Source organism: Bos grunniens, chromosome 10 (assembly GCF_055505025.1).
Source record: "Bos grunniens cultivar Pamir isolate PY7600 chromosome 10, Bosgru_T2T1.0, whole genome shotgun sequence".
Taxonomy (NCBI): Eukaryota; Metazoa; Chordata; class Mammalia; order Artiodactyla; family Bovidae; genus Bos; species Bos grunniens.
In genome coordinates, this window is record NC_141174.1 from 17,335,606 (window position 1) to 17,362,033 (window position 26,428).

The 26,428-nt window shown below is 38.6% G+C and overlaps 1 protein-coding gene across 3 annotated transcripts in view; it reads right to left on the reverse strand.

Annotated features, from left to right (window-relative positions):
• The window catches only part of YLPM1 (YLP motif containing 1), a 66,068-nt gene that overhangs the window by 22,142 nt on the left and 17,498 nt on the right, over positions 1-26,428 (reverse strand). For 2 of the 3 annotated variants that reach the window (XR_015133996.1, XM_086319634.1), the window contains exons 5-9: positions 7,190-9,298; positions 4,530-4,650; positions 992-1,412; positions 786-878; positions 361-556 (exon numbers count right to left, since the gene is read on the reverse strand). Coding sequence is in view for 2 of the 3 variants with exons in the window: in XM_086319634.1 (XP_086175760.1) it covers positions 361-556; positions 786-878; positions 992-1,412; positions 4,530-4,650; positions 7,190-9,298 (2,940 nt within the window). In the remaining variant the exon portion in view is untranslated. The remainder of the gene's footprint in view (positions 1-360; positions 557-785; positions 879-991; positions 1,413-4,529; positions 4,651-7,189; positions 9,299-26,428) is intronic. The other variant, XM_086319635.1, reaches the window with a different exon arrangement.

The following is a 26,428-nucleotide window of genomic DNA, read 5'->3' on the forward strand; positions in this document are numbered from 1 at the left end:
TCATAGTCAATATTTATATTTTTATTTTGCTTTTCCATTTAGATCTGCCTTGCATGCACACAGCCAGAGCTCACAAACAGCAAAAATTAATTGTCTGCCTATTAACTAAGCAATGATTACAACTCTGTTGACAATACTCTTTCCTTTCTCCATCTCCCATTTAACTCTCTGAAAGTCAAGCTTGCAAAACTCAAGAATCGAAGTCTCCTGAAAATTGGTACTCTTCCCTCTCCAAATTATACACACACATGCATGAGAAAAATACATCATTTACTAAATTTCCCTTAACTACACTGACTTTGGCTGAACTTAAGTATATGGTAATTTGCACACCCAGCAAAGATAGTTTTCACGGCATACCTATCATCTCTAGGTCTGCGTTCTCTGTCAAATCGATCCCGGTCATAGTCAATAACACCACGATCCCGGTCTCGATCTCTATGGGTCTCCCGATCCCTTTTGAAATCTCGATGATCTGCCATGACATTGCTTTGACGATCAAAATAAGGCTCACGATCTCTGTCTCTGTCGTAACGATCTCGTTGGCCTGCATGCTCTGCAAAAACAATTAATTTAAAGCTAAGAACTACATCCCTTTTTTCCTGAAATAAAAGCAGAAAAATACAAATCTAAATTTAGAACTAGTATAAACTGCTGCCCTATATTCAACGTATGAATCCTTTAGCTATATTAAAGGGAGGCCCAGATAATCTTACCAAAAGGAAAATCATATGATAAATAGGTCCAAAAAGGTTTAAAAATACTGATCTCCCTGAGACCTCTACCTGTTTCAAAAGTTGATCTTTCAGGTAGTGGATCTGGACGCAGAGTTATTCTTTCTCCATAGGGTATCTGTTCAACTTTATTAGTGGATATGTCTGGTAAACAAAAATAAGGATAAAAACACAGTAAGAGTGAAGCTTAAGGAAGCCAAAGTTGAAGCTGACAATTCCTCTAGAATCCTAAGTACAAGTCTGCCATTTTTACCTACCTCGGCCATGGCCATAATCAACAGTCTGCTGCACTGGTGGTGGTTTGGACATGGGTGGCATACCCATAGGCATTGGGCCAGGAGGAGGGATGGAAGGGTGAACAGGTGGGGGTGGTAACACTGGAGCAGATGGAATTGCTGCAGGTTCAGATTTAAATTCCGAATTCAGTCCCTGCTCATCATTTGTATCCCAGAGGCCATAGAAAGAATCTTCATCCCAGCGTTCTTGTTCCACAGCTGAAGTTTGTGGCTTTATCACTGGAGGAGGCGGTGGTGGAGGAGGAGGAGGGGGTGGTGGTGGCGGTATTGGGATAGGTGGCCTGGTCACAGGAACAGATGATCTTGCTGGTGGGGCAGGCGGTCTTACAATTGATCCTGGTGGCTTACCCATAGGAGGCGGTGGTCTGTAGGACCCTGGAGGCTGGAGAAGAGGGTAAATGGCTTAATGAATGAGCATACCATCATATGTTCACGTATCAGTAGAAACCTGGTTCTCACTACACTGAACTTATTCAAACTTCAAAACTTTCTGTACTTTAAAATATACCATCAGGGAGACAATATATGCAAATCACATATCTGATAAAGGACTTATATTGAGAATATAAAAATCTTTTAAAAGACAATCAAAAAATATGGCCATAAGATTTGCATATATTCTTCCAAAGAAGATGTATGAATGGCCAATACCCCATGAAAATACGCTTAACATCATTAGTCATTAAAGAAATGCAAATTAAAACCACAATAAAGTACCATTTCATACCCAATAGAATGGCTATAATTGATAAAACCAGCAATAACAAATGATGGCAAGGATATAAAGAAACACGAAGACACTTAGGACTTACAGTTAGAAAGTAAAATGGTGTAGCCACTTTGGAAAATGTAGATTAGCTGTCGCCTGGGACCTGGGGTAGGAATGAGGATTAACTGCAAACTAGCACAAGGGACCTTACTGGGGTGATGAAAATGTTACACAACTGGATTATGGTGATGGCTGCACAACTTAGTAAATTTACTAAATATCACTGAATTACACACTTAAAAATGGACAAATTAGATGTATGTAAATTATACCTCAATTAGGTTGGTTTAAAAAAGGGACCAAAAAAACTGCCCTCAAAACTATCACCTCCTCCCTCCCTCTGTCCCGGCTGCCTTCTCCTCTGCTCATCTTCTCTCCTACCCATCATTTTATCACGAAAGTCTTCTTGCTTGACCAACCCTGGGCCGTGGCTGATTGCCTGGCCTCGATCTCACGTTCACCACTTCGTTTAAGAATCTCTGCTATAAAAAAAAAAAAAAAAAGAATCTCTGCTATAAACTCTCTCTCCACTCTAGTGACCTATCTCCTCCACAAAAATAGTGAACTTCCAGTGAGAGAAACAAATTCTAGCTAGGTCCCTCACTTCTATCCAGTTCATCTGGTTGACAATAGCTGTCTGTGGCAACACATGACATCAGTGACGGGAAATGACAAAACAAAGAAACCAAACGGACATTGAGTATTCTCTCTGACAAGCACCGGATGTCAACTGAAATGTGTATTACGGAAATAGTAGAATCTCTGGGAAGATAGGTCCTATCTACTTAATACTGAAATCCAATTGTCAAATTTTATTTTAATCTTTGCAAGTAATCTCTGATTTGAATACTCTTTATCCATTTATTTCTGTGTTTCTGCCTTGTTTGTTCTATTGACAAACACACTGACGGTTACTTCAGGCCTTGGAAAGTCAATAATGCACATTACTTACATATTTACTCATACACAGGCTAGGCTTTAAAAACAAACTTTTTGAGTAGCAAAATTACATTTTGGCTAATGTTAGGAATGTCATTTATCAAGAGGCCAATACAGGCTAGAGTTAAAGACAAATGACTACTACCTAAAGATAAATTTTAGATTACGGCACTTTAAACTGTGTTAGAAAATGCCTTTGTATGGCAAAGCTACTGTATCTGGAGCACAGCTGTCCAGACATGTTGTGCGTATCTTAGGAACTCTTTGGACTATAAGTAAAAAGTGTTTTCTTCATAGTACCCAGTGATAGCAACACATACATTTGTGAAAAGCAAAACACCCCTACAGTATTTACATTAGAAAGGATTAATATCTATACCATAAATTCATAAGAAAAACCTGAAGAGTCAAATAGATAACAAAAATAGGATTTTTTTTACAAGAAATGTAATTAACAAATACTGGAAAATAGTCATGTTCACTAATTATCAAAACTACCAAATATATTGTAACATTTTATTAAACTATTCAATCTACCAAAAATATTAAGTAGCTGATGCTTCTAAGGCTACAACACAGCTTTAGAGAGCTGTTGACTACATTACAGGAATCATTAAAAATGTCCTTGTTCTTTAGTCATTAAAAGGATTCCTAAAGGATCTTTAGGAATTTAAAAGTACTTTTAAGAAGATACCTAAAATAAGAATTTGAAGCATAATGCATTGTGGTTTGTAGAAAAAAAGAATGCAGATGTGAGCTTATACACAGAATGGGCAAACAACAAGGCACTACTGCACAGCTCAGAGGATACTAGCCAATATCCTGAGACAAACCGCAGCATGGAGAACATCTTAAAATGCACATATGTATAAGTACACATATATACACACACAGACATACATAGATATATGAATCACTTTGCTATACAGCAGAAATTAACACAACACTGTAAACCAACTATACTTCAATAAAGAAATACTAAAACTATTATGAATTTGATATAAAGACATTCATTAACATTACATTAATAAGAGTAAAAGATTAGAAACAAAGGTCTAACAGAAACAGAATAGTTTTAATAAACTATTACACATCAAAAATATAAAGCATGTAGCAAAACATTAAAATGTTTATGATTTATCAAGTAAATAAAGCAGAAATGTGGATTTATAATCTAGAGCTTCTACTGTTTGCTAAGAAATACAAAGATAAAAGACATAGTTCCTATCCTTATGAAGAATAGGCAAAATAAGACAGAAGGCAAGACAGACAAGAAAACAGACAATCGAAATACAGGACCATAAGGGTTCTGGCAGAGAACTTAATCACGTGACTCTTTAACATAACTTCACTGCCTGAATTGGGGCATGATGTTCTATCCCTTTCCTTAGCTAAGACTAGGAGTTTGAACAGGTAGGGAGGCTAGGAAGCTCACATGAGCAGGGCTCACAGGGAATCCTTGCATAGTCCAGATGAAAAATAGGACTATCTGAACAAAAAGGATCACCAAGAAAATTTTATAGTTTTCTGAACACAGAGCCATATACGTAGTTCTGATGTGCTTGGTGTACTTAAACTGTAAGGGGAAAGCATTTCTGTCACACTTCCGACCATACTCCTAAGATTCTCAAAGGTTCATTACCATTAGCGTTTTTCACTTTTCCAGAATTTTCATTTTTTACAGAGGAAAATTATACTTATTGTAAAACAACAACAACAAAAAATCAAACGACATACAAACATACAAAGTGAGAACCATTTCATTTTTCTGAGTACATTATTTTCCCGTACCGGATACAATCCAGGTCTTGAAGGTGTATTCTGTAATCTTGAATCCTGGGGTGGCAGATGGTCAGGCATTTGAGGCTCAGACCCATAGTCTTTCATCTTTTGAAGCTGTTCTTTCTGTTCTCTGTAAACAAATAAAATTGCCATTGTATTTAAGGCATGTGTTTTCCGTTCCTAAGTAACTATAATTAATATTGAAAAACAAAAAAGGAAACTAAACACCTTGTTTCAAACTCTCTATAGAGTACTCATAAAACATCTCCAGGGTAATACTTTTTTGTCTTTACGAGCTAACTTATCAGACATCTACAACCTATAAATAATGATAAGTTATGAAGATCTAGAAAGGATCGATTCTAGAACCTGCCTCTTCAGTCTGTTTTAGTATCTCACCTACTTGTCATGTTTTTCATTTATCCAACCAAAATCTCTTGCTGATTTTTTTTTCATTCAGTAGTCTTTAGATAAGTGGTTGAAAAATGGTGGCACGTGGGCCAAATGTACTTGGATATATATGAACACACAAAAAGGCTTTTTACAATTTGGCTTTCATTATCAATTTAAAAAATCTGTGCTAGTTGACACTATTTACAAAGCAAAAAAATACATACTTTTCAATATAAATTCAAACTTGCAATTAGGAAACACTGGGCCTACACTCCCACATGCCAGCAATCACTCAGTGGAGCAGCGGCTGCCAGCCTTAGATGAAGCGCTTTGCTACAATCCTCACACTCAGTAGAGTTAAACTGGCCCACTTTCACTCATTTTAGTTACCTGTCTGGTTCTGGTGGGCATTTTAGTTTAAGGCCCCTCTTGTATATGGTGAGAACAATGGGTAGCCTAAACCTTTAAAAACAACACTTCATGTTCCTAAAGAGTAATTATGTAACTCTTCAAGATTCTCTTTAAATGGCTGGTCAAATTCCTTTCACTTTGTCTTACATCCACAATCAACACATAACAACATGTACCACAACCTCTTCAGACCTTTTACAATTTTCTTCCTACCATTCTGCAAAGTGTAATGACCCAAGTGAACACAAAGGGTCAAGTGTAAGAAAAAGATTACTTTCTGCCTCATGTAACTCATATTGTGACTTTCCTGACACAATATGGCTGACGTGTATTCAACTGTGACCATTATTACCCATCATTTCACATATTTTGTTTAATTATGTGGCCTAGAAAGAGCTTTTTAAAAGGAATGATGAAGTAACTTTTATCCAGCATTTCTATACAAAGCAATAATGGATGAAAAGGAAATTTCAAAAAGGGAAGAAACCTTGGTAGCTGAGTAACATCAATCAGCTTAGTGTTCTCCTTAAAGAAAAAAGACTTTAGAGTTGGACAGACTTCAAATTCTAGGTTTACCAATTCTAGTAGCCAAGTGGTACTCTCTTGAGTCTTAGTGAAGCGAGAATACTACTACTTATCTTTGCAGTCCTTTAAGATAAGGATTTGAAATACGAAGATTGAGACAATAACACAGTAAATTATCAGCACAGTGCCAGCACAGAGTAGGTGTTAAAGATATCCATAATTTAAAAGTGAAAATAGTAGTAGCTAAGTGTTCCATAACATGCTTTCTACATCTTCATGAGCAATCTGGAAAAGTTAAATCCCTTAAAGTGTATCTTCTGTAGACCACAGAAATTTGTTGTGTTGCCTGAGGCATCTGATCTTTCATTTTATATGTATTTTTCCTCATCATACTTTCCCAGTTATAAAGCTTCAGCTATAATTTAATTGTCATAATCTACAAATATAGACCAGAATTGAAAAAATGAAAGAAACAATATACTGGAATATATAAAAAACTAACCATTAATTTATTTTTGCAAAAAATTTGCTAATTCATAAGAAATTATTCAAAAAGTAATTTCTCATTGTAATCTGTCAGTGACTCCTAAGGATTACATAAATCAATACATACAAAGCACTTAGTACAGTCCCTGGTATATAGCAAATGTGCAATCAATGTTAACCTTTATTATTACGGCTACTAATGGGAAGTGTTATGTAGATACCTATATACATAGGTGATTGTAAGTCAAGAAATCTAAATTCTATTCTCCATTTCACAAAGAAAATATTTGCTTATATAGAAACAAGTAACAACCTCAAGCAGAGATAGCTGCTTCTGGTTATAATGAAAGATCAAACATTCCCAAAAGGAAGAATCAATAGTTAGACAAATCTGAGGCTGCTTCCAGGTAAACCATTCTTAGCTTCAAAAGAGAAAAATATAAATCCTTCCAACACTTTCCAAAGTTATACCAAAGATTAGTAAATATGAAGTCTATCAGATCTAGTAACAAAGAGGGGGGAATAAAGGATTTTACATACGAGCTCTGTGAAACCCAGAGTACTGGAAAGTTGAAGTCTGAACTTGACATAATCACAGGTATGACATGTCAGCAACATATCTATAAAAGTCAAGAATGGCTACCAAATTTTCATTTTTCAGGACATAAGTTTATAATTAACACAGTTCCTAAACAGCCATCCTACCCTAAAACAACAATGACTAGAAATTAAAATTAAAATTATGTGGTAAAAACTTAAAATGATTCCATTCAAATATATCACATCATCGTTTTAAAAAGAGAAGTATGCATGTGGCTTGTTCTAGAAGAAATGATCTTAAGTAGTCAACTTACCGAAGCATTTTCAGTTCTTGTGCAGCTTTCAGAATGATTTCATGCTGCCTCTGACTGAGAACCATTACCCCTCCAAGGCCTTGGTCAGAGTCTAAGTTTGCATCCGACCCCATCATTTCAGAAGAATGATGTGAAGGCATATGTTCCGCCATGGGGGAATGTCTATCCACATCAGATGGGTACCATCTGTCTGACAATCGTTCTCTTTCCCAGTCCATTCTGTCAGGAATATAATCTCGCTTTTCCCGCCAGATATCTCGTCTTTCTGGATACTCTCGGATCCTCAACTCACCCCTATCACGGAAATCTTGATCATACCCATGGTCTCGGTTTCTTTCTTCTCTCCATCTATCATCCCGGTATCTATCCATAGGTGGGAGAGGTGGGAGGGGTGGTAAAGGTGGAAGAGACGGAATATCTCGTTCACGAAACTGCGATTCTTGTTCATCCAGTGGTCTCCCATAATCTCTGTCCCACTCATTATCCAAATTTCTATCATACATATCCACGGGTCTTCCGATGCGGTCCACATCCCTGTCCATGTCCCTGTCCATTTCCCTGTTGTAGTCCTCGTCCATATCCTGATCTCTCTCCCAGTCATCCCACCATGGGCCTCGTCTATCCCCATCATGAGATCGAGATGGGGCTGAAAACCTGTCCTCTCTGTTATACGGATCTAGAGTATCATCTTGATAGTCATGTTCACATTCTCTCCAGTATCTCTCTCTATCCCAATCATCAAGTCTTTCTCGTTCCATTGGAGCATTTCTACCATCTAATGGGAACTCTTCGTGCCCTCTCTCTTCTCCATGGTTCCAAGGAGCCCTAGGAGGCTCATCTCGGTGATATGGATACATTTTTTCCCCACCGTCTCCTGGTTCTGGTCTAAATGGACCTCTGTCACGACCAAATTCTGGTCTTCCCAGTCCCCTCTCCCGACCACCAGGCCCTCGAGGCAGTCCCCTCTCCCTGCTCCCAGCTCTCCGGGGTGGCACTCTCTCTCTACTCCCAGGTCTTCGAGGGGGTCCTCTCTCCTGACTGCCAGCCCTCCGGGGTGGTCCCCTTTCTCGGCTGCCAGCTCTACCTCTGTCCTGGCTGCCTTGCAGACCACCTGGCACTTTCTCCCGACTGCTTCCCGGCCTCACCAGCCCTCTGTCCCGGCTGCCTTCTCCTCTGCTCATCTTCTCTCGACTGTCTTCTCTTCTACCCATCATTTTATCACGAAAGTCTTCTTGCTTGATCAACCCTGGGCCGTGGCTGATTGCCTGGCCTCGATCTCTACTGACTAGTCCTTTATCCCGTGTGTCTTCCATTCTGCTTTGCCCAGGACCTCTGTAAGATGAGCTGCTGCCTTGATTGCCTTCTAACCTATTGTCTCTGTTATCTGGCCGAGGTAGCCCTTTATCTTGGTTGTTTTCTGAATGGGGCAGACCAATACCCAAAGGTTTAAAATCATTATCTGCAGTTAGTGATGATGATGTTGCTACTGCTGTTCCTCCCTCCATCCCCCCTGTTTTTGAGGGAAAAGTAGATTGAGAAGGTACAGCTTTATTTGCAAGGGGCACAGGGTGAGTAACAGCTTGGGATTTGTCCATTTGAGTCTCCATACTGTGAGAATCCTGGTCCCAATCAGAAGGCTCTATGGGCCCTTCCGAGACTTCGCTTTTAGGTGGCTCTTGCTGAGAGTCGCTTAGATTCTCATTTGACTGAGCCGCCTTGCCATCCTTTACATCTGCAGCAATGGGAAATGTAGCTGATTGCATTTTAAAATTCTTCTGCTGGTTACTACTGGTGTCTGCTAATGGTTCTTTGTTTCCTGGTTCTGCTTGTGACTTAGGTTGCTGCTGATGTTGCTGTCCAAAAGTTGGTTTGGGGCCTTTCCACTGTGGTCCACTCTGTCGAGGGCTGAGGGATGTATTGGGGGTAATATAGAACTGAGATGCTGGCCCCCGGGGAATCATTCCCCATTTGCTTTTAGTGCCCTCTGCTGGGTGACCTTCATATCTGGGTCTTGGCCCATCGGGGCGATTTCCTTCAAAACGAGGCCCTTTGGGTCTCGGTCCTTCACACCTTGACCCTAAATCCTCAAATCTTCGAGGACCATCAAATCTACAAGTAAAACAAAAGATATTACTCAAGACAGTAAAGCAGAAAAAAAATTTTTTTCCATGTAAAAATATTTAAGGCAATCTTGCCTTAGAATTTTTTTTACAAAAATGACTGTTAGTCATTAAACAAATCCTGAGATACCAATATCTTAGAACCATTATGTTAAGGTGGCAGAGCTCAGAAGGTCTTAGGACAAATCTCCTGCAGCAAGTCACTGATATACTGAATTGTTAAAAAGCAATGATTAATATTGTGCCTTAATAAAGACAGAAAAGTCCATTCTTCTCAAACAGGGGGAAAAAAAAGTCCCATAGCTAATTCTAAGAGTACTTTTAGAGTTAAATTATAACTAAAACCTAAAAATGAAACAATTAGCAATGTTAACATAGGATGAGTATAAATATTGTTGGAGCTAACATTATCATCTTGACTAACTGACAAAAGTTTAAAAAACAGCAGCCAGCTATGTCTTAAGAGCACGCCCCAACATTTAAAAATCTGGACCAAGATATTCTGCTATGGACCCACTTGCACATTTGATAAATATTTAGCGTATATCCTCTGTCGAGTACTACGCTAAATCCAAGAGATACAAGAATAAAATGTTCTTTGCCCTCAAAGAACAATTCTTTGTCCTCATAGGGCTTACAACAGAAGAGAAAGAATCTAAGTGTAAATAATTGCCAGAAGATGCAATGACTAACATCTATCTGCATATAATAAGGACAACAGAGGAGAGAATGGTCAACTCTCTGAGAGTGAAGGTGGTGTTGTCCCATAAAGGCTTTCTATAACAGAAAATGCTTTAGTTGACTCTTAAGAAACAAATTCTCAGAGACCAGGTTAACAGAGAATACTGGAGCTGATGCAAGTGGGTGGCAAGGATTTCTCAGGTTAAGGAAGTATTATGAGGAAAAGCAGAAAAACACATACCAGCATAGCATGTTTGGAAGTGCAGTTTGGCATGGCTGAAGGAAAGAGGAGACAAAGTCTGGGACGGCCGGGAAAGAAGGAGTGGAACAGCAGCACACCGAGAGGTAAGGTAAAGGGACAGGCAAGGTCAACTCCCAGAAGACCCTGTGTACCTCGGCGCCACAGACTACTGGTACTCCTCCAACACACATTTCCATTTTCTTACTGTAATTGAACCTCTCCATTTTTAGCAAGACATAAGGATAGCCAGACTAAAGACTCTCTTTCCCAAACTCTCTTGCAGGGAGAACTTGCAGCCCCCAATGAACTGACAGTGAAAATGATTTTTCCAGTGGTCATGTATGGATGTGAGAGTTGGACTGTGAAGAAGGCTGAGCGCTGAAGAATTGATGCTTTTGAACTGTGGTGTTGGAGAAGGCTCTTGAGAGTCCCTTGGACTGCAAGGAGATTAAACCAGTCCATTCTGAAGGAGATCAGCCCTGGGATTTCTTTGGAAGGACTGATGCTAAAGCTGAAACTCCAGTACTTTGGCCACCTCATGCGAAGAGTTGACTCATTGGAAAAGACTCTGATGCTGGGAGGGATTGGGGGCAGGAGGAGAAGGGGACAACAAAGGATGAGATGGCTGGGTGGTATCACTGACTCGATAGACGTGAGTCTGAGTGAACTCCGGGAGTTGGTGATGGACAGGGAGGCCTGGCGTGCTGCAATTCATGGGGTCGCGAAGAGTCGGACACAACTGAGCGACTGAACTGAACTGAGTGGTAAACTTAAAGGGAAGAACACATTCTTCTCTTCATATTCTCTTTTTCATGCTGGCTCTGATATGGTGGTGGGGCATCCTGAACCATGTAGATATGGACCACATAATAAGAGATGGTAAAGTAACAAATGAGAAGGAATCTGGATTCTTGACACTGTAGAGTCACCACATAAGTCCTAAAAGAGAACAAACCTCCAACTTGTTAAAACCGTGGACTTTGGATCTCTGTTATAACAGATGAATTAATTCAGCTGGATAAGGAGTTAGAGGGCTTCCCAGGTGGCGTGGGTGCTAAAGAAGCTGCCTGCCAATGCAGGAGACATAAGAGCCACGCGGGAAGATCCCCTGGAGGAGAGCATGGCAATCCACTCCAGTATTCTTGCCATGGGAGAATTCCCATGGACTGTAGTGTCCATGGGGTCGCAGAGTCAGACATGATTGAAGTGACTGAGCTTGCACAAAGAGTTAGAAATTACCTTAAGCACTCAGAGACGCTAAGTATCTTATTTTTAAAAGATTGCTCCAGCAGAAAAGTAGCAGATGGATAAGTGGGAAAAGTTGATGGTACACTGTCTCTACAGTCTAAGTAAGTGAAAGTGAAGTCTGTTCTAAGAAGGTGACTGAATGAGGAAAAGGAGGAGATAAAAGTGAGAGATGTGAAGGAAGGTAAAGCTGATAAATTTTCTAACAGGTGCGATTTAAAATACTGGAAAAGGAAGAACTAGGATGGTTCCAAGGTTTCTGGCTGAGGTGATAGTGATGCCTTTCATGCCTCTAAAGAGAAACAGAAGGGTTTTTCTTTCATTAGTTATGGAAATAAATGAGAGTAATAAATTCAGTTTCAGCAAAATATTTACTTCCTATCCCTGTGACGTTAGGCTTTGCTGATCTGGAAGTCTCAGTTTCAAAGGGAGGAATGCTTCCATCGGGCGACACAAGGACTCTATTAAAACTTCAGTTCAGACTGCCATCTGGCCACTTTGGGTTCTGAATCGACAGGCAAAGAAGGGAGTTATTACTGTACTGGCTGGGGTGAGTAATACTGTCTTTCAAGGGGAAACTGGGTACTTTTTATACAATGAGGGTGAGGGTATGTCTGGAATGGAAGAGATCCTCCAGGACACTCCTTACTACCTTTCATGTCCTATGACTAAAGTCAAGACAAAACTACAATTACTCAATCCAGGCAGGGCTGAGAATACCTTAGACCTTTCAAGAATGAAAGTTTGGGACACTTCATCAGGCAAGGAACCTGGACAAGCTGAGGTACTCGCTGAGAGCAAAGAGAATATGGATTAAGTAGAGAAAGAAGGTAGTTATAAACACCAACTGAAATTACATGACCAGTTGCAGAAATAATGGGTGTGTAGAGTAGTTCTTCCTCAACATTTGCTATGAAATGTTTAAATATATACATATTTATTAGTCAGATATTTCTGACTGATTCTTCTTCCTTATCATCTAACATAAGATGTATTAGTACTAGCTAACTTTATATCTCAGAATTTCAGTCACAGACTATCAAAGAGGGGACGTGAGCCAGCTAGGGAGAACAAAGTTGATTTCCCCCCAAACAAAAAAAAACAGAGACTTTATAATCTTTTCTGGGAAAATGGTTAGAAGGTTTTTGGTTGTCCAGGGATAAATATTTCCTGTTAGATACAAAATCCCCCCCACCCTGTGACCCACCCTAACCAGAAACACAGAAGCAAGAGAACTCTGGGAAATGTACTTCAGCCCAGTCAAGCTGACACAGAATCATCACAAGGAATTTAAAAATGCATAAACTCACCATAAACAGAGAGAAGGGGCAGCCAGCAGATAAGAATTTTGTTTTTAAACTCTAGACGACAAAGAACAAACATGAGTGGTGACACATGGAGCAAGAAGAAGCTGCAGTTTAGACTGCCGGGAGCAGAGGAGGGTACAATCAAAATGGGTCTGGCTTGCCCACAGAAACCCAGAGAAGGTCAGGATTCTCAGATGCCAGGGATGCTGGGGAAAAGACTAGGTAAGACCTGCGGCTAAAATGATGTAAATTAAAATCCATATTCTAAATCATCGATCAGCCATTCCCTGGGCTTGAACTGTCTCTAAATGCCTGAATTTGAGGGTCCCCTAGCATTAGCAGACAATCCTCTGGCCTCCTACAGCAAAGTCTGACAATTGATGAGCCCCCCTCCACATGCATAAACAGTGCCCCATCAGTTTCACTGTCTTCCTCTCAAGTATAAATGGACAACTAAAGATCACAATATATTTGAGGAATGCCTCCAAAATGAAAGGAAGACAATATGGATCTGGAAGAAAGAGCAATAATGCAAAAAAGCAGAAGAGAACTTAAAAATAAACAACTCTCAAGTTAGTATCCTCAGAGAGAATTCTTAAGATATAGTATCAGTAAATCAAGAACAATTTGCTATATATAAAAAAGGATCAGAAGCAGAACTATAGAAATTATTTAATTCTCAAAATAAAAAAGGCAATAAAAGGACCAGAAGTATCTCAGAAAGTTTAACAAAATGAGAGAGAACAGAAAGAAATATAGCCGGTTCAAAATCCTACAAATCAGGGGTTCCAGAAAAAGAAAAACAGAAAACAAGAGAAAAAAATAAAGAAATAAATGAAGAAATAGGACAAAGAAATTTCCCAGAGTTAGACTCTAATTTCCAGATGGAAAGGGCCCAGTTCACTAAGTATCCAGTACAGTTAATAATACTGAACAAATACAAACCACTATAAAATATTAAAATAATGAAGATTAAATAAAAATTTTCTAGTAGTAGGGAGAAACCATCTAAAAAGGAAATGAATCAGAACAGCACAACAGTTATACTAGGTAACAGAAGAAAAGAGAATGCTTGCTGACCCTAAACACTGATCCTAAATTATGTTCAACTTCAATGGACAAGAGTTTAAGTAAACTCTAGGAGTTGGTGATGCCAGGGAGGCCTGGCGTGCTGCAGTCCATGGGGTCACAAAGAGTCGGACACAACTGAGCGACTGAACTGAACTGGAAACTATTAAATACTATGGCACTGGTACAAAAACAAACATACATATCAATGGAACAGAAGAGAGCACCCAAAAACAAACCCAGGAGCATGCAGTCACCTAATTCATAACAAAGGAGCCAAGAATATACAATGGAGATAGGATAGTCTCTTAAATGAATGTTACTGAGAACAGACAGCCACATGCAAAAGAATGAAACTGAACTACTACTGTATATCATACACAAAAATTAACTCAAAATGGATGAAAGTGTAAGACCTGAAATCATGAAACTTCTAGAAGAAACAAAAGGCAGTAGGCTCCTTGACATAGGTCTTGGCAATGATTTTTTGATTCTAAACATCAAAAGCAAAGAAACGAAAGCAGGCCTACATCAACAAGTAGGACTGCATCAAACTAAAAAGCTTCTGCTCAGTGAAGCAAACCATCACTAAAATGAAATGGCAGCCTACTGAATGGTAAAAAATATTTGCAAATCATGTATCTGATGGGCTTCCCTGGTGGCTCAGCTGGTAAAGAGTCGGCTTGCAAAGTGGGAGATTTGGGTTCGATCCCCTGGTGTGGAAGATCCCCTAGAGAAGGAAATGGCAACCCACTCCAGTATTCTTGCCTGGGAAATTCCATGGATAGAGGAGCCTGACAGACTACAGTTCATGGAATCACGAAGAATCAGACATGACTGAGCACGTTCATGTATCTGATAAAGGGCTAATTCCAAAATACAGAAAGAACTCATACAACTCAATAGCAAAATATGAAACAACCTGATCTTAAAATGAGCAGAAGATCTAAACAGACATTTTTCCAAAGCAGACATACAGATGGCCAAGAGATACGTGAAAAGATGCCCTACACCAATAACGGAAGTGCAAATCAAAACCACAATGAGATGCTACTTCACACTTGTTAGAAAGGCTATTGTCAAAAAGACTAGAAATAACATGCATTGGTAAGGATACAGAGAAAAGGGAACCCTTGCGCACTGTTGGTGGGAATGTAAATTGGTGTAGCTACTATGGTAAACAGTATGGAGGCGCTTTGAAAAACTAAAAATAGAATTATCATATGACCCAGCAATTCCATTTCTGGGTATTTACTGGAGAAGAAAACGAAAAAACGAATTCAAAAAGACACATGCCCCTCAGCGCCCCGCCATGTTCACTGCGGCACTACTTAAAATAGCCGAGATACGGGAACAACTTATGTGTCCACTGATGAATGAATGGACAAAGAAGATGCAGCATATACATTAGATGGAATGTTACAAGAATGAAATCTTGCCATTTGTGACAATATAAATGGACCACCAGGGAATTATGCTAACTAAGTTAAATAAGTCAGAGAAAGGCATACCATATGACCTCTCTTAGACGTGGAATCTTAGACAAAAATTTAATTAATTAAAAAACCAAGCTCTTAGATACAGAGAACACATTGATAGTTGCCAGAGGTGGGGTGTGGGAGGTGGGAGAAATGGGTAAACTTTTTATTTTCTTTTGTTTTTTAGTTTAAATAAATTATAATAAAATATATTCAACCTCAAATTATATATTCAAATTATTAATCAAGTGTGAGGTTAGATTAAAACATTTTCAGGCATACAAGAATTCAGGGAACTTACTTCCAACCCACAATTTTTTAGTTAATTGAACAAGCACTCCAGGAAAAAGAGGCACTACACCACAAACAGAAAGCCATGAGACTCAACAAACCGTGAATCCAATCTAGAATAAGAGTCAAAGGAAATGACAGAATAATAGCCATATGACAGATCTTCAGAGCAGCCAACCAATCCAGGTAAAAGCAAGAGGATGCATGAATTTGGGAGAGAGAGCTCAAGAGAAAAAGATGTCACTTTGGGGACTGGAGTTAAGAGGATTATTTAAAGATGTTGCAAGAAGAACAGCAACTGGAAATTCTAAAAAAAAAAGGTTACTACACTAAAGAAAATGTAATCACAGTATACTGCTTACCTCTATGAACAACATTACTTACTGATTTATTTTAGAATAATGATATAAATATCATTGGGCAAATGGGGTTACAGAATAGTAGAAGAACTAAATTTTACCTATCAGAACAGGAAGTAAATAAGTAGTATCTAAAATGTATAAATGACAAAAGGAACAGCACATTCTTTAGTACTATAAGGTAATTACCAAAAGAAACAGCTGAACAATTAGAAGCTGTCCTTAGGAAACACATTGACAGTGGTTTGGAGCAGTGGGCAGTTGTTTCTCTTGATTTTTAAAAAAATTATATGTATGTATCATTTTTATTAACAATGGATTTAACAGACACACAAAGAGTGTTAGCTTTAACCAGGAAAAGGGCTTCTTCTGAGACCACAAGAACTATGAGGATGGCAACTGAAGTAGTGGTAAGGCAGAGAAGTAAATTTCACTGGGCCTGAAAGCCTTGATTCTCTGGGGCAAGGAGAAAAATTAAGGATACAAAGAGAAATAATGTTTGCTGAGACAGAGAAGGCAGCAATAGCACAGAATGTCTATACAAAATAATGAAGGCTTGACACAGCTATTGCTGGACAAAGGGGAAAGGAGCTGACCAACTGCTGGTCAAAGGTACACCACAGGAAGTCCAGGTTAGGATGCCATGCTTCCACTTTGTTCCCTGGTTGGGGAACTAATACCCCTCAAGCTGCATGACCCAGCCAAAAAAACAGTATGTCTCAATGCTAAGGATAGAGACCATATATTTATGAAGGAAAAAAGTATGCCATTTCAGGCTTTGTGATGATTTGGTTCCTTTTCTTGAAGTTACATTCATCAATTTATTAAAGTGCCTAGAATAACACGTTAGGCCATTAAAGATGTGTAAAATCATCTGTTCTGTATTCAATTCAGGAATTATTAGCTCCTATCAGCTGTAAGAGAAGACTATACACAATACACAAATCAGTATAAGAACATTCTTTAATATGTTAGGTAGTATTATAATCAACTTCAGAATGAATAAACTATTTTCTAACTAAACTGTGAATGCCCTGAGAATTTTACCCATAACTGAGATATTTGGCATATGCAACATTTATTGAACCCCTACTAATTGTCAAGTATTGTGTTACTGCTGTAAATAACTTGATACCTAACCGCAAGGAGTTCATAGTCCGTAAGAAGAATGAGACAAGTAAATCAGCAATCAGAACAGAATTTGATAAATGTGGGGCACGCTGGTCTTGCTCAATGAAGTATTCCCAATGTCTGACTCACTGAAGGTTCTCAACACATTAACTGTAGAAGTCCCATCCCCAGGGCAGGAAAAATAGGAATCGATAAAGCAAAAGATGACATAAAAGGGATTAAGAACAGAGAGCAGAGCACGTGCAAAGGCCAGAGGAAAGGATAAAGGAAGCGGGAAGCACTAAAAGGTGTGAAAATAAAGAAATGAACAAGGCAGAAAAGCTGTAAGAGGTAATGAAATCACTTGTGTAAACCTCACGCCTGCATATATAATACAGTGTCCATGAAAGGGGAGGGTGTTTTGCTTTCACATTAAATTGCTGACCAGCAGCCAAGCAACATCATTTTATTTTTATTTTGGTGGTCAGAAATATGTTAAACCAACTGAAATATACTTTCAACACTACATACAAATGGCAACCAATTTTTCAAAGTTCAAGGATGTTACAAAATGTCAAACTATCAAAACCTTTTTGATTTATAAAAGTAAAGAACTTTTCGGTCCTTGGAACAAATATATTAAAAGTTACTCATATTAAACATATGTGCAAAAATAAGCCATCTTCACATCAACACAATGAAATACTATGACCTTTTTGACATATAAAAATGTATTGGAAATAAAGTACAAACAGCACACACCTGCTCAATCACACAAAGCACACAATGCACACTGGCTAGACGAAATGAAAAAGAGACAAATATCTGGGGTTTAAATATTTTGAAAAGTTTTGCTTGTATAGTTAGGTATTTCAGAAACTTCTAAAAGATAAATTTAATCCTGTTTTTTTTTCCTCTTAGCTTCCTTTGTAAGTATCTATGTCATTAAATATTTACTGTAAACATTAAAGAAAATCCTAAAACTAGGCATGAGACCATTAGAACTAGGAACAAAAATTTCAAAATGCGATACAAAAAATATAATCCAAATTGGGTACAAAAACTTAAGAGGGATATAGAAATATAAATACCCTTAAACAAGATAATAATGTCTGATTATCACAATATTTATATAAACACACTCACATCAGCAGATCATGGTAATCACAAGATGCTAAATTCTGGAATCAAATGCCTGCCCTTTTGGTTTTCACGTCAAATGCCATTTTCTAATATGTATAACTAAGATCTTAAAATCAAAATTCCAAAGAGAAGTAATTATTATAAACAGAAACAGCCATGAAAATGGAAGAATTAAGAAAAAGTATGGTATTAATAGCCCCTTGCTAACAGTTACAGAATGGAAGAGGTCATATTTCCAATCCTAAAACTAACAACAAGTGGGTAAAACTGATCTGAAACCTTGATATTATAAAAATGTCAGTTCTTCCTCAATATCATCAATAGAACCTATACGATGTTCATCAAAATTCCACCAGTTTTTTTTTTTTAAACTGACAAGCTGCTTACATTATAGGGGAAATAGAAAGGACCAAGAATAGTTAAAATAATCTAGATCAGGGGTCAGCAAGCTACGGCTCATGGGTCAAACCCAGTTAACAGTAATTTTAAAAACATTTTATAGGCTAAAGAAAGGAACAAAGAAAAATGTTTGAAAGAGACTAAATGTGGCCCACAAAACCGAAAAACATTTACCACCCGGCCCTTTCCAGAAACAGTTTGGTCACCCCTGATCTAGAAACACAGACCTGGAGGACGCACACTAAGAGATGGCAGGATTCACTCTGAAGCTACAGAAATTGAAACTATACAACACTGGTGGAAGGACAAACAGACCAAAGAAAGAGTCCACAGACAAATCCACACATGTATTCACTTATGATGAAGGAGACACTGCCAAGCAGTAAGAAAAGGATGCTTTTTTTCAGTAGATGGTACTGGAGTCAACTTGACAGCCACATGGAAAACAATGAACTTTATACCCTGTCTCTTACCATACGTTAACCAAAAAAAAAAAAAAAACAAAAACCAATTCTATATGGATTGTTGATTTTAAAATAAAAGGTAAAACAATAAAAGACAAAATACAATAACATGTTTATGACCTTAGAGTAAGCAAAGATTTCTTAAACAGGACATGAAAAAGCACAAATCATAAAGAAAAGATCAGTAAATTAGACTACTAAATTAAAAAACCAAGAATATCTATTAATCAAAAGATATCATTAACTCTTAGGGTTCATTTCAGCTCACTGGATCCAATTTTAGTTTTTAAATTTTTTTTAAACAGTTGTTTTTAAGGACTGATAGTTCATGACTTTATCTCTTACAGGCCTTCCTAAGAACAGAGAGAAAATTCACCTTTTGAAAAACAGAACTATCTTGCAATTACCATATAGGTTCATTGAATTCTTTCATAAATCTAAGACATATTACGGGATCTTCAGTGACTTTTTTTCTATATAATGAAATATTTTGTGATTTGCTTATCCTAGAATTCATTATTATTCATCATTACTTATCACTTACCCCCAACTACGCTAAAGGTTAGAATATAAAGACAGCAAAGGAACGACAAAACTGTGAAATGAGTTGTCGCCCCTCCTGGATCGCCCAAATATTGCAGTTTGCTTTTAGGCTTCATTGAGCACAATTGAGAACTGAGAAATTTTCATATCCTGACAAAGAAAAGTGTCAGAGAAAGTTGTGTCAAAATTATTAGATGAAGTAAAGATAAATGCAGACAGCTATACTCCAGGTTCTAATAAAAACGTGAAATTAATCATACAAGCGAATCTCTAAAGAGTCCTTGGATGACAATATTCTAGATAAATATTCTCAAACTCGAGAGAGGATGTGAACAATATATTTCTAAGGACAGAAAGGAAATATGGCATTGTCATCCAGCTATTAAACAGAAAGACCTCCTCATGTATCTTTGGCCAAGAACTTAGACCATTTTGCTTTGCTCAAAGAATACATGACACAATTATTTCATCTTCTATAATGTTTCTGTGCCAAAATTTACTTGATGCAAGGATTTTTATTCTTTTAAAGTTTTATTAAAACTTCTAGTAAGTTGTTTTCCTTATCCCTTTATTCGTACTTCTGTACGTTATTTATAAAGTTACTTTTAAATTAAAAAAAATAAAAAGGTTCCACTGGACCATCTAGATGGAATAGTGAAGACTAATAGTTTTCTAGTATCCTGAAGGATAAGAATGCAAAAAGTGCTGCTGAGTGAGAAATAGTCAAGACAATTTAGACATAGGATATACAAAGAACTGGTTATCTAGTCTATATAAAGAACTCCCACAAGCCAGTAAGAAAAAAAACATAACCCAACAGAAAAACAGGAAAAAGACTTGAACCAGCATTTCACAAAAGAGGAAATCCAACTGAATGATAATCAAATAGAAGTCAATTTCATTCGTCATCAGGGAAATATAAATTAAATCCATATTACAGTATCACTAAACACCCACCAAGATTACTAAAATTTAAAAGTTCATTAATACCAAGTGTTGATGAGGGGATAAAAAAATTGCAGTACAGAAACACTGATGATGAGAGTATAAACTGACACAACCACTTTGGAAAACTGACCATATTTATCAAAGTACAATATTATTCATACTCCTATGACAAAGCAATTCTAATCCTTGGTGTATACATCTAAACAAAATTAAGTACAAACACACATGCACACATACACACGTGCATATCTAAAGGGACATATATAGCACCAAAGAAACAATGCAGTGTTATGCCAAAAACTTAAATGACTATCAAATTAGAATGGATAAACAGACTGTGGTATATTCATACAATAAAATACTGTATAGGAATGAGAATGAACAACACTAATGAATCTCACAATAATAAAATGTCACGTAAAAGATGCCAGACTTAAAAGAGTACACATAGCATGAGTCCATTTACAAAATACAAATTTCAGAAATAGGCAAAAGTAACCTATCACGTAAAAGTTGGTATAGTGGTTACCTTGGGATAAGGAAAAATGGGAAGGGGCATGAGCAAGACTTCTCAGTTCAGTTCAGATGCTCAGTCGTGTCCAACTTTTTGCAATCCCATGGACGCAGCCCGCCAGGCTTCCCTGTCCATCAACAACTCCAGGGAGTTTACTTTAACTTATGTCCATTGAGTCAGAGATGCCATCCAACCATCTCATCCTCTGTCGTCCCCTTCTCCTCCTGCCTTCAATCTTTCCCTGCATCAGGGTCTTTTCAAATGAGTCACTTCACATCATGTGGCCAAACTACTGGAGTTTCAGCTTCAGCATCAGTCCTTCCAATAAATATTCAGGATTGATTTCCTTTAGGATGGACTGGTATGACCTCCTTGCAGTCCAAGGGACTCTCAAGAGTCTTCTCCAACACCACAGTTCAAAAGTATTAATTCTTTGGTGCTCAGCTTTCTTTACAGTCCAACTCTCACATCCATACATGACAACTGGAAAAACCATAGCCTTGACTAGATGGACCTTTGTTGGCAAAGTAATGTCTCTGCTTTTCAATATGCTATCTAGGTTGGTCATAACTTTTCTTCCAAGGAGTAAGCATCTTTTAATTTCATGGCTGAAGTCACCATCTGCAGTGACTTTGGAGCTCCAAAAAATCAAGTCTGTCACTGTTTCCACTGTTTCCCCATCTATCTGCCATGAAGTGATGGGACCGGATGCCATGATCTTAGTTTCTGAATGTTGAGCTTTAAGCCAACTTTTTCACTCTCCTCTTTCATTTTCATTAAGAGGCTCTTTAGTTCTTCTTTGCTTTCTGCCATAAGGGTGGTGTCATCTGCATATCTGAGGTTATTAATATTTCTCCTGGCAATCTTGATTCCAGCTTACGCTTCATCCAGCCCAGCGTTTCTCATGATGTACTCTGCATAGAACTTAAATAAGCAGGGTGGCAATATACAGCCTTGACATACTCCTTTTCCTATTTGGAACCTGTCTGTTGTTCCATGTCCAGTTCTAACTGTTGCTTCCTGACCTGCATACAGGTTTCTCAAGAGGCAGGTCAGGTGGTCTGGTATTCCCATCTCTTTCAGAATTTTCCACAGTTTGTGGTAATCCACACAGTCAAAGGCTTTGGCATAGTCAATAAAGCAGAAATAGATGTTTTTCTGGAACTCTCTTGCTTTTTCAATAGTCCAACAAATGTTGGCAATTTGATCTCTGGTTCCTCTGCCTTTTCTAAAACCAGCTTGAACATCTGGAAGTTCACAGTTCACATACTGTTAAAGCCTGGCTTGGGGAATTTTCAGCTTTACTAGCGTGTGAGATGACTGCAATTGTGCGGTAGTTTGAGCATTCTTTGGCATTGCCTTTCTTTGGGATTGGAATGAAAACTGACCTTTTCCAGTTCTGTGGCCACTGCTGAGTTTACCAAATTTGCTGGCATATTGAGTGCAGCACTTTCACAGCATCATTTGTTAGGATTTGAAATAGCTCACCTGGAATTCCATCATGTCCACTAGCTTTGTTTGTAGTGATGCTTCCTAAGACCCACTTGACTTTGCATTCCAGGATGTCTGGCTCTAGGTGAGTGATCATACCATTGTGATTATCTGGGTTGTGAAGATCTTTTTTGTATAGTTCTGAATATTCTTGCCACCTCTTCTTAATATCTTCTGCTTTTGTTAGGTCCATACCATTTCTGTCTTCTATTGAGCCCATCTTTGCATGAAAAGTTCCCTTCAGTTCAGTTGAGTCACTCAGTCGTGTTCGATTCTTTGCAACCCCATGAATTGCAGCACGCCAGGCCTCCCTGTCCATCACCAACTCCCGGAGTTCACCCAGACTCACGTCATCAAGTCAGTGATGCCATCCAGCCATCTCATCCTCTGTCGTCCCCTTCTCCTCCTGCCCCCAATCCCTCCCAGCATCAGAGTCTTTTCCAATGAGTCAACTCTTTGCATGAGGTGGCCAAAGTACTGGAGTTTCAGCTTTAGCATCAGTCCTTCCAAAGAAATCCCAGGGCTGATCTCCTTCAGAATGGACTGGTTGGATCTCCTTGCAGTCCAAGGGACTCTCAAGAGTCTTCTCCAACACCACAGTTCAAAAGCATCAATTCTTCGGCGCTCTGCTTTCTTCACAGTCCAACTCTCACATCCATACATGACCACTGGAAAAATCATAGCCTTGACTAGATGGACCTTTGTTGGTAAAGTAATGTCTCTGCTTTTGAATATGCTACCTAGGTTGGTCATAACTTTTCTTCCAAGGAGTAAGCATCTTTTAATTTCATGGCTGCAGTCACCATCTGCAGTGATTTTGGAGCCCAGAAAAATAAAGTCTGACACTGTTTCCCCGTCTATTTCCCATGAGGTGATGGGACCAGATGCCATGATCTTTGTCTTCTGAATTTTCTTGAAGAGATCTCTAGTCTTTCCCATTCTATTGTTTTCCTTTATTTCTCTGCACTGATCACTGAGGAAGGCTTTCTTATCTCTCCTTGCTATTCTTTGGAACTTGCATTCAAAGGGGTATAGCTTTCCTTTTCTCCTTTGCTTTTTCTTTTCTCTTCACAGCTATTTGTAAGGCCTCCTCAGACAGCCATTTTGCTTTTGGGCATTTCTTTTTCTTGGGGATGGTCTTGATCCCTGTCTTCTGTACAGTGTCACAGACCTCTATCCATAGTCCTTCAGACACTCTATCAGATCTAATCCCTTGAATCTATTTCTCACTCCACTGTATAATCGTAAGGGATTTGATTTAGGTCATACCTGAATGATCTGGTGGTTTTCCCTACTTTCTTCAATTTCAGTCTGAATTTGGCAATAAGGAGTTCATGGTCTGAGCCACAGTCAGCTCTTGTTTTTGCTGACTGTATACAGCTTCTCCATCTTTGGCTGCAAACAATACAATCAATCTGATTTCGGTATTGACCATCTGGTGATGTCCAGGTGTAGAGTCTTCTCTTGTGTTGTTGGAAGAAGTGTTTGCTATGACCAGTGCATTCTCTTGGCAAAACTCTATTAGCCTTTGCCCTGCTTCATTCTTTACTCCAAGGCAAATTTGCCTGTTACTCCAGGTGTTTCTTGACTTCCTACTTTTGCATTCCAGTCCCCTATAATGAAAAGGACATCTTTTTTGGGTGTTAGTTCTAGAAGGTCTTGTAGATCTTCATAGAACTATTCAACTTCAGCTTCTTCAGCATTACTGGTTGAGGCATAGACTTGGATTACTGTGATACCGAATGATTTGCCTTGGAAATGAACAGAGATCGTTCTGTCGTTTTTGAGACTGCATCAGACACTATTAATTTCTATTTCTTGATTTGAGTAGTGATAACATGGGCCTCGGAGAAGGCAATGGCACCCTACTCCAATACTCTTGCCTGGAAAATCCCATGGACGGAGGAGCCTAGTGGGCTGCCATCTATGGGGTCGCACAGAGCCGGACACGACTGAGCGACTTCACTTTCACTTTTCACTTTCATGCATTGGAGAAGGAAATGGCAACCTGCTCCAGTGTTCTTGCCTGGAGAATCCCAGGGACGGGGGAGCCTGGTGGGCTGCCGTCTATGGGGTCGCACAGAGTCGGACACGACTGAAGCAACTTAGCAGCAGCAGCAGCAACATAGGCCTAGCTATTCATGAAAATTTACTAAGGTATACACTTATGATTGTGTATATCTCTGTATGTTACTCTTCAATAAAAAAGCTTTATTACTGAAACTAAAAGACTCTTGGAAACCAACATCCACTAACATGACAATTTACTGGAGCAGGGGTAGTCTTCTACAAGACTTGGTGAGTTCAATGATACATACACACATATACAGTTTCAAAAAGTTGCCTCAGAATCTCAACAATGTGGTATGCTATTTACATATAATGCAGTTATGTTACTTGAGTTCTTGTAAACCTTCAGTTTTTAGAAAGCAGTCTAAATCCAGATTTTTCAGAAAACTGTTAGCAGGATTAAGGTAAAAAATGTGAGCAGCATCTAATTCAGGGACAAAAAATGCCATTCTTATCAAAGCTGCAGGTGGAAAAAAGCTGGGAAAGGGTATCTCATACCTAAAAGCAATGTAACCTCCATTCACCAAGATTTCAGCAGACTGGAATGCAGGCCCAAACCTAACTAGATAAAATATAAAGTCTTAGAAAAAGAAAAAGAAAAAGACCAAAAACTGTACAAGTTCAGGGTGAGAGAGAACAGTAAGATGAAACAGTAAGATGTTTAATAACAGAAAGATGAAATAGTAAGAATAACAGTAAGATGAAAAAGACCTAGGAGGCCAAACTGACGTTACGCTCAACACGAGTCAACACCATGTTGACTGAAGCCACCCACCCCCCCATAAAAAGCAGTATGTTCAGCTATATAAGTACATTCTTTGCGTCAAAGTTAGTAACAGGCCTATGGTCTGCTCCATCTAAGTGTTCATTCTGAAGCAGACTGACAAACCAAAAGCTCTTCAAAGGACCATCAACAATAAAGCAGGAGAAAGCTAGGCACCATGAACATTATAGCAGGAGAAGGCTAGAACCCATGTTAGTGTGAAAAGAACAGAACTTCAGCTTATGTGATGGCAGGGCAGAACGGTTAAGGCCGGTGGACGGAGACAAGAGGATGGTCTTTAAACAATGGTAGGTACACGCTGAAGAACGGGATAATTCATTATGTACTGCACCACACAGGCAGATCTAGAATCAACGTGCAGAAGTCAAGGTAACATATTGATACTCAATGTAACAAATAAAGTTTCTAGAAAACTGTATAGGGCAGTGCTGCTTACTGCAGTGGCAACGCTGAACATCATCAACTGCTTGTCACAGGAAGAGCAAAGGACTTAAGAGTGGATCAGAAAGCCTTGGATTCTAACCCCACCTCAACCATTTATTTGCTATGACATCCAGGGCAATTTATCTGTAACCTCTCCGAATCTCAGCTCCCTTTACCCATTTACTTCATAAGATGATGGAGAAGAACAAATTAGGTAACGTGTGCAAGACCCAGGATGACAAACTAAAACGCAACACCAAGGTGAGTTGCTAAAGAGGGAAAACTGCACTGTTTAATTGCTAAGATACTCCTAGTGCTGAAATTATTAACTGTACCTTAAGGCAAGAAAAAACTTGAAATAGGTCCTAAATTTACAAAATTAAGATTTTGGTAGGCAGAAGAGAGAAAACATTATTATGCCAGAAAGAAAGGGAGCAGGAAACCTATGCTGTATAGGAACAACATAGGTTACAAGAATGTCACACAGCAAGTCAGTTACCAGATCTAAAAGGTAATGCTCTCAATCCAGGAGTTAAACAGGAATTCAAATCAAGATGAAA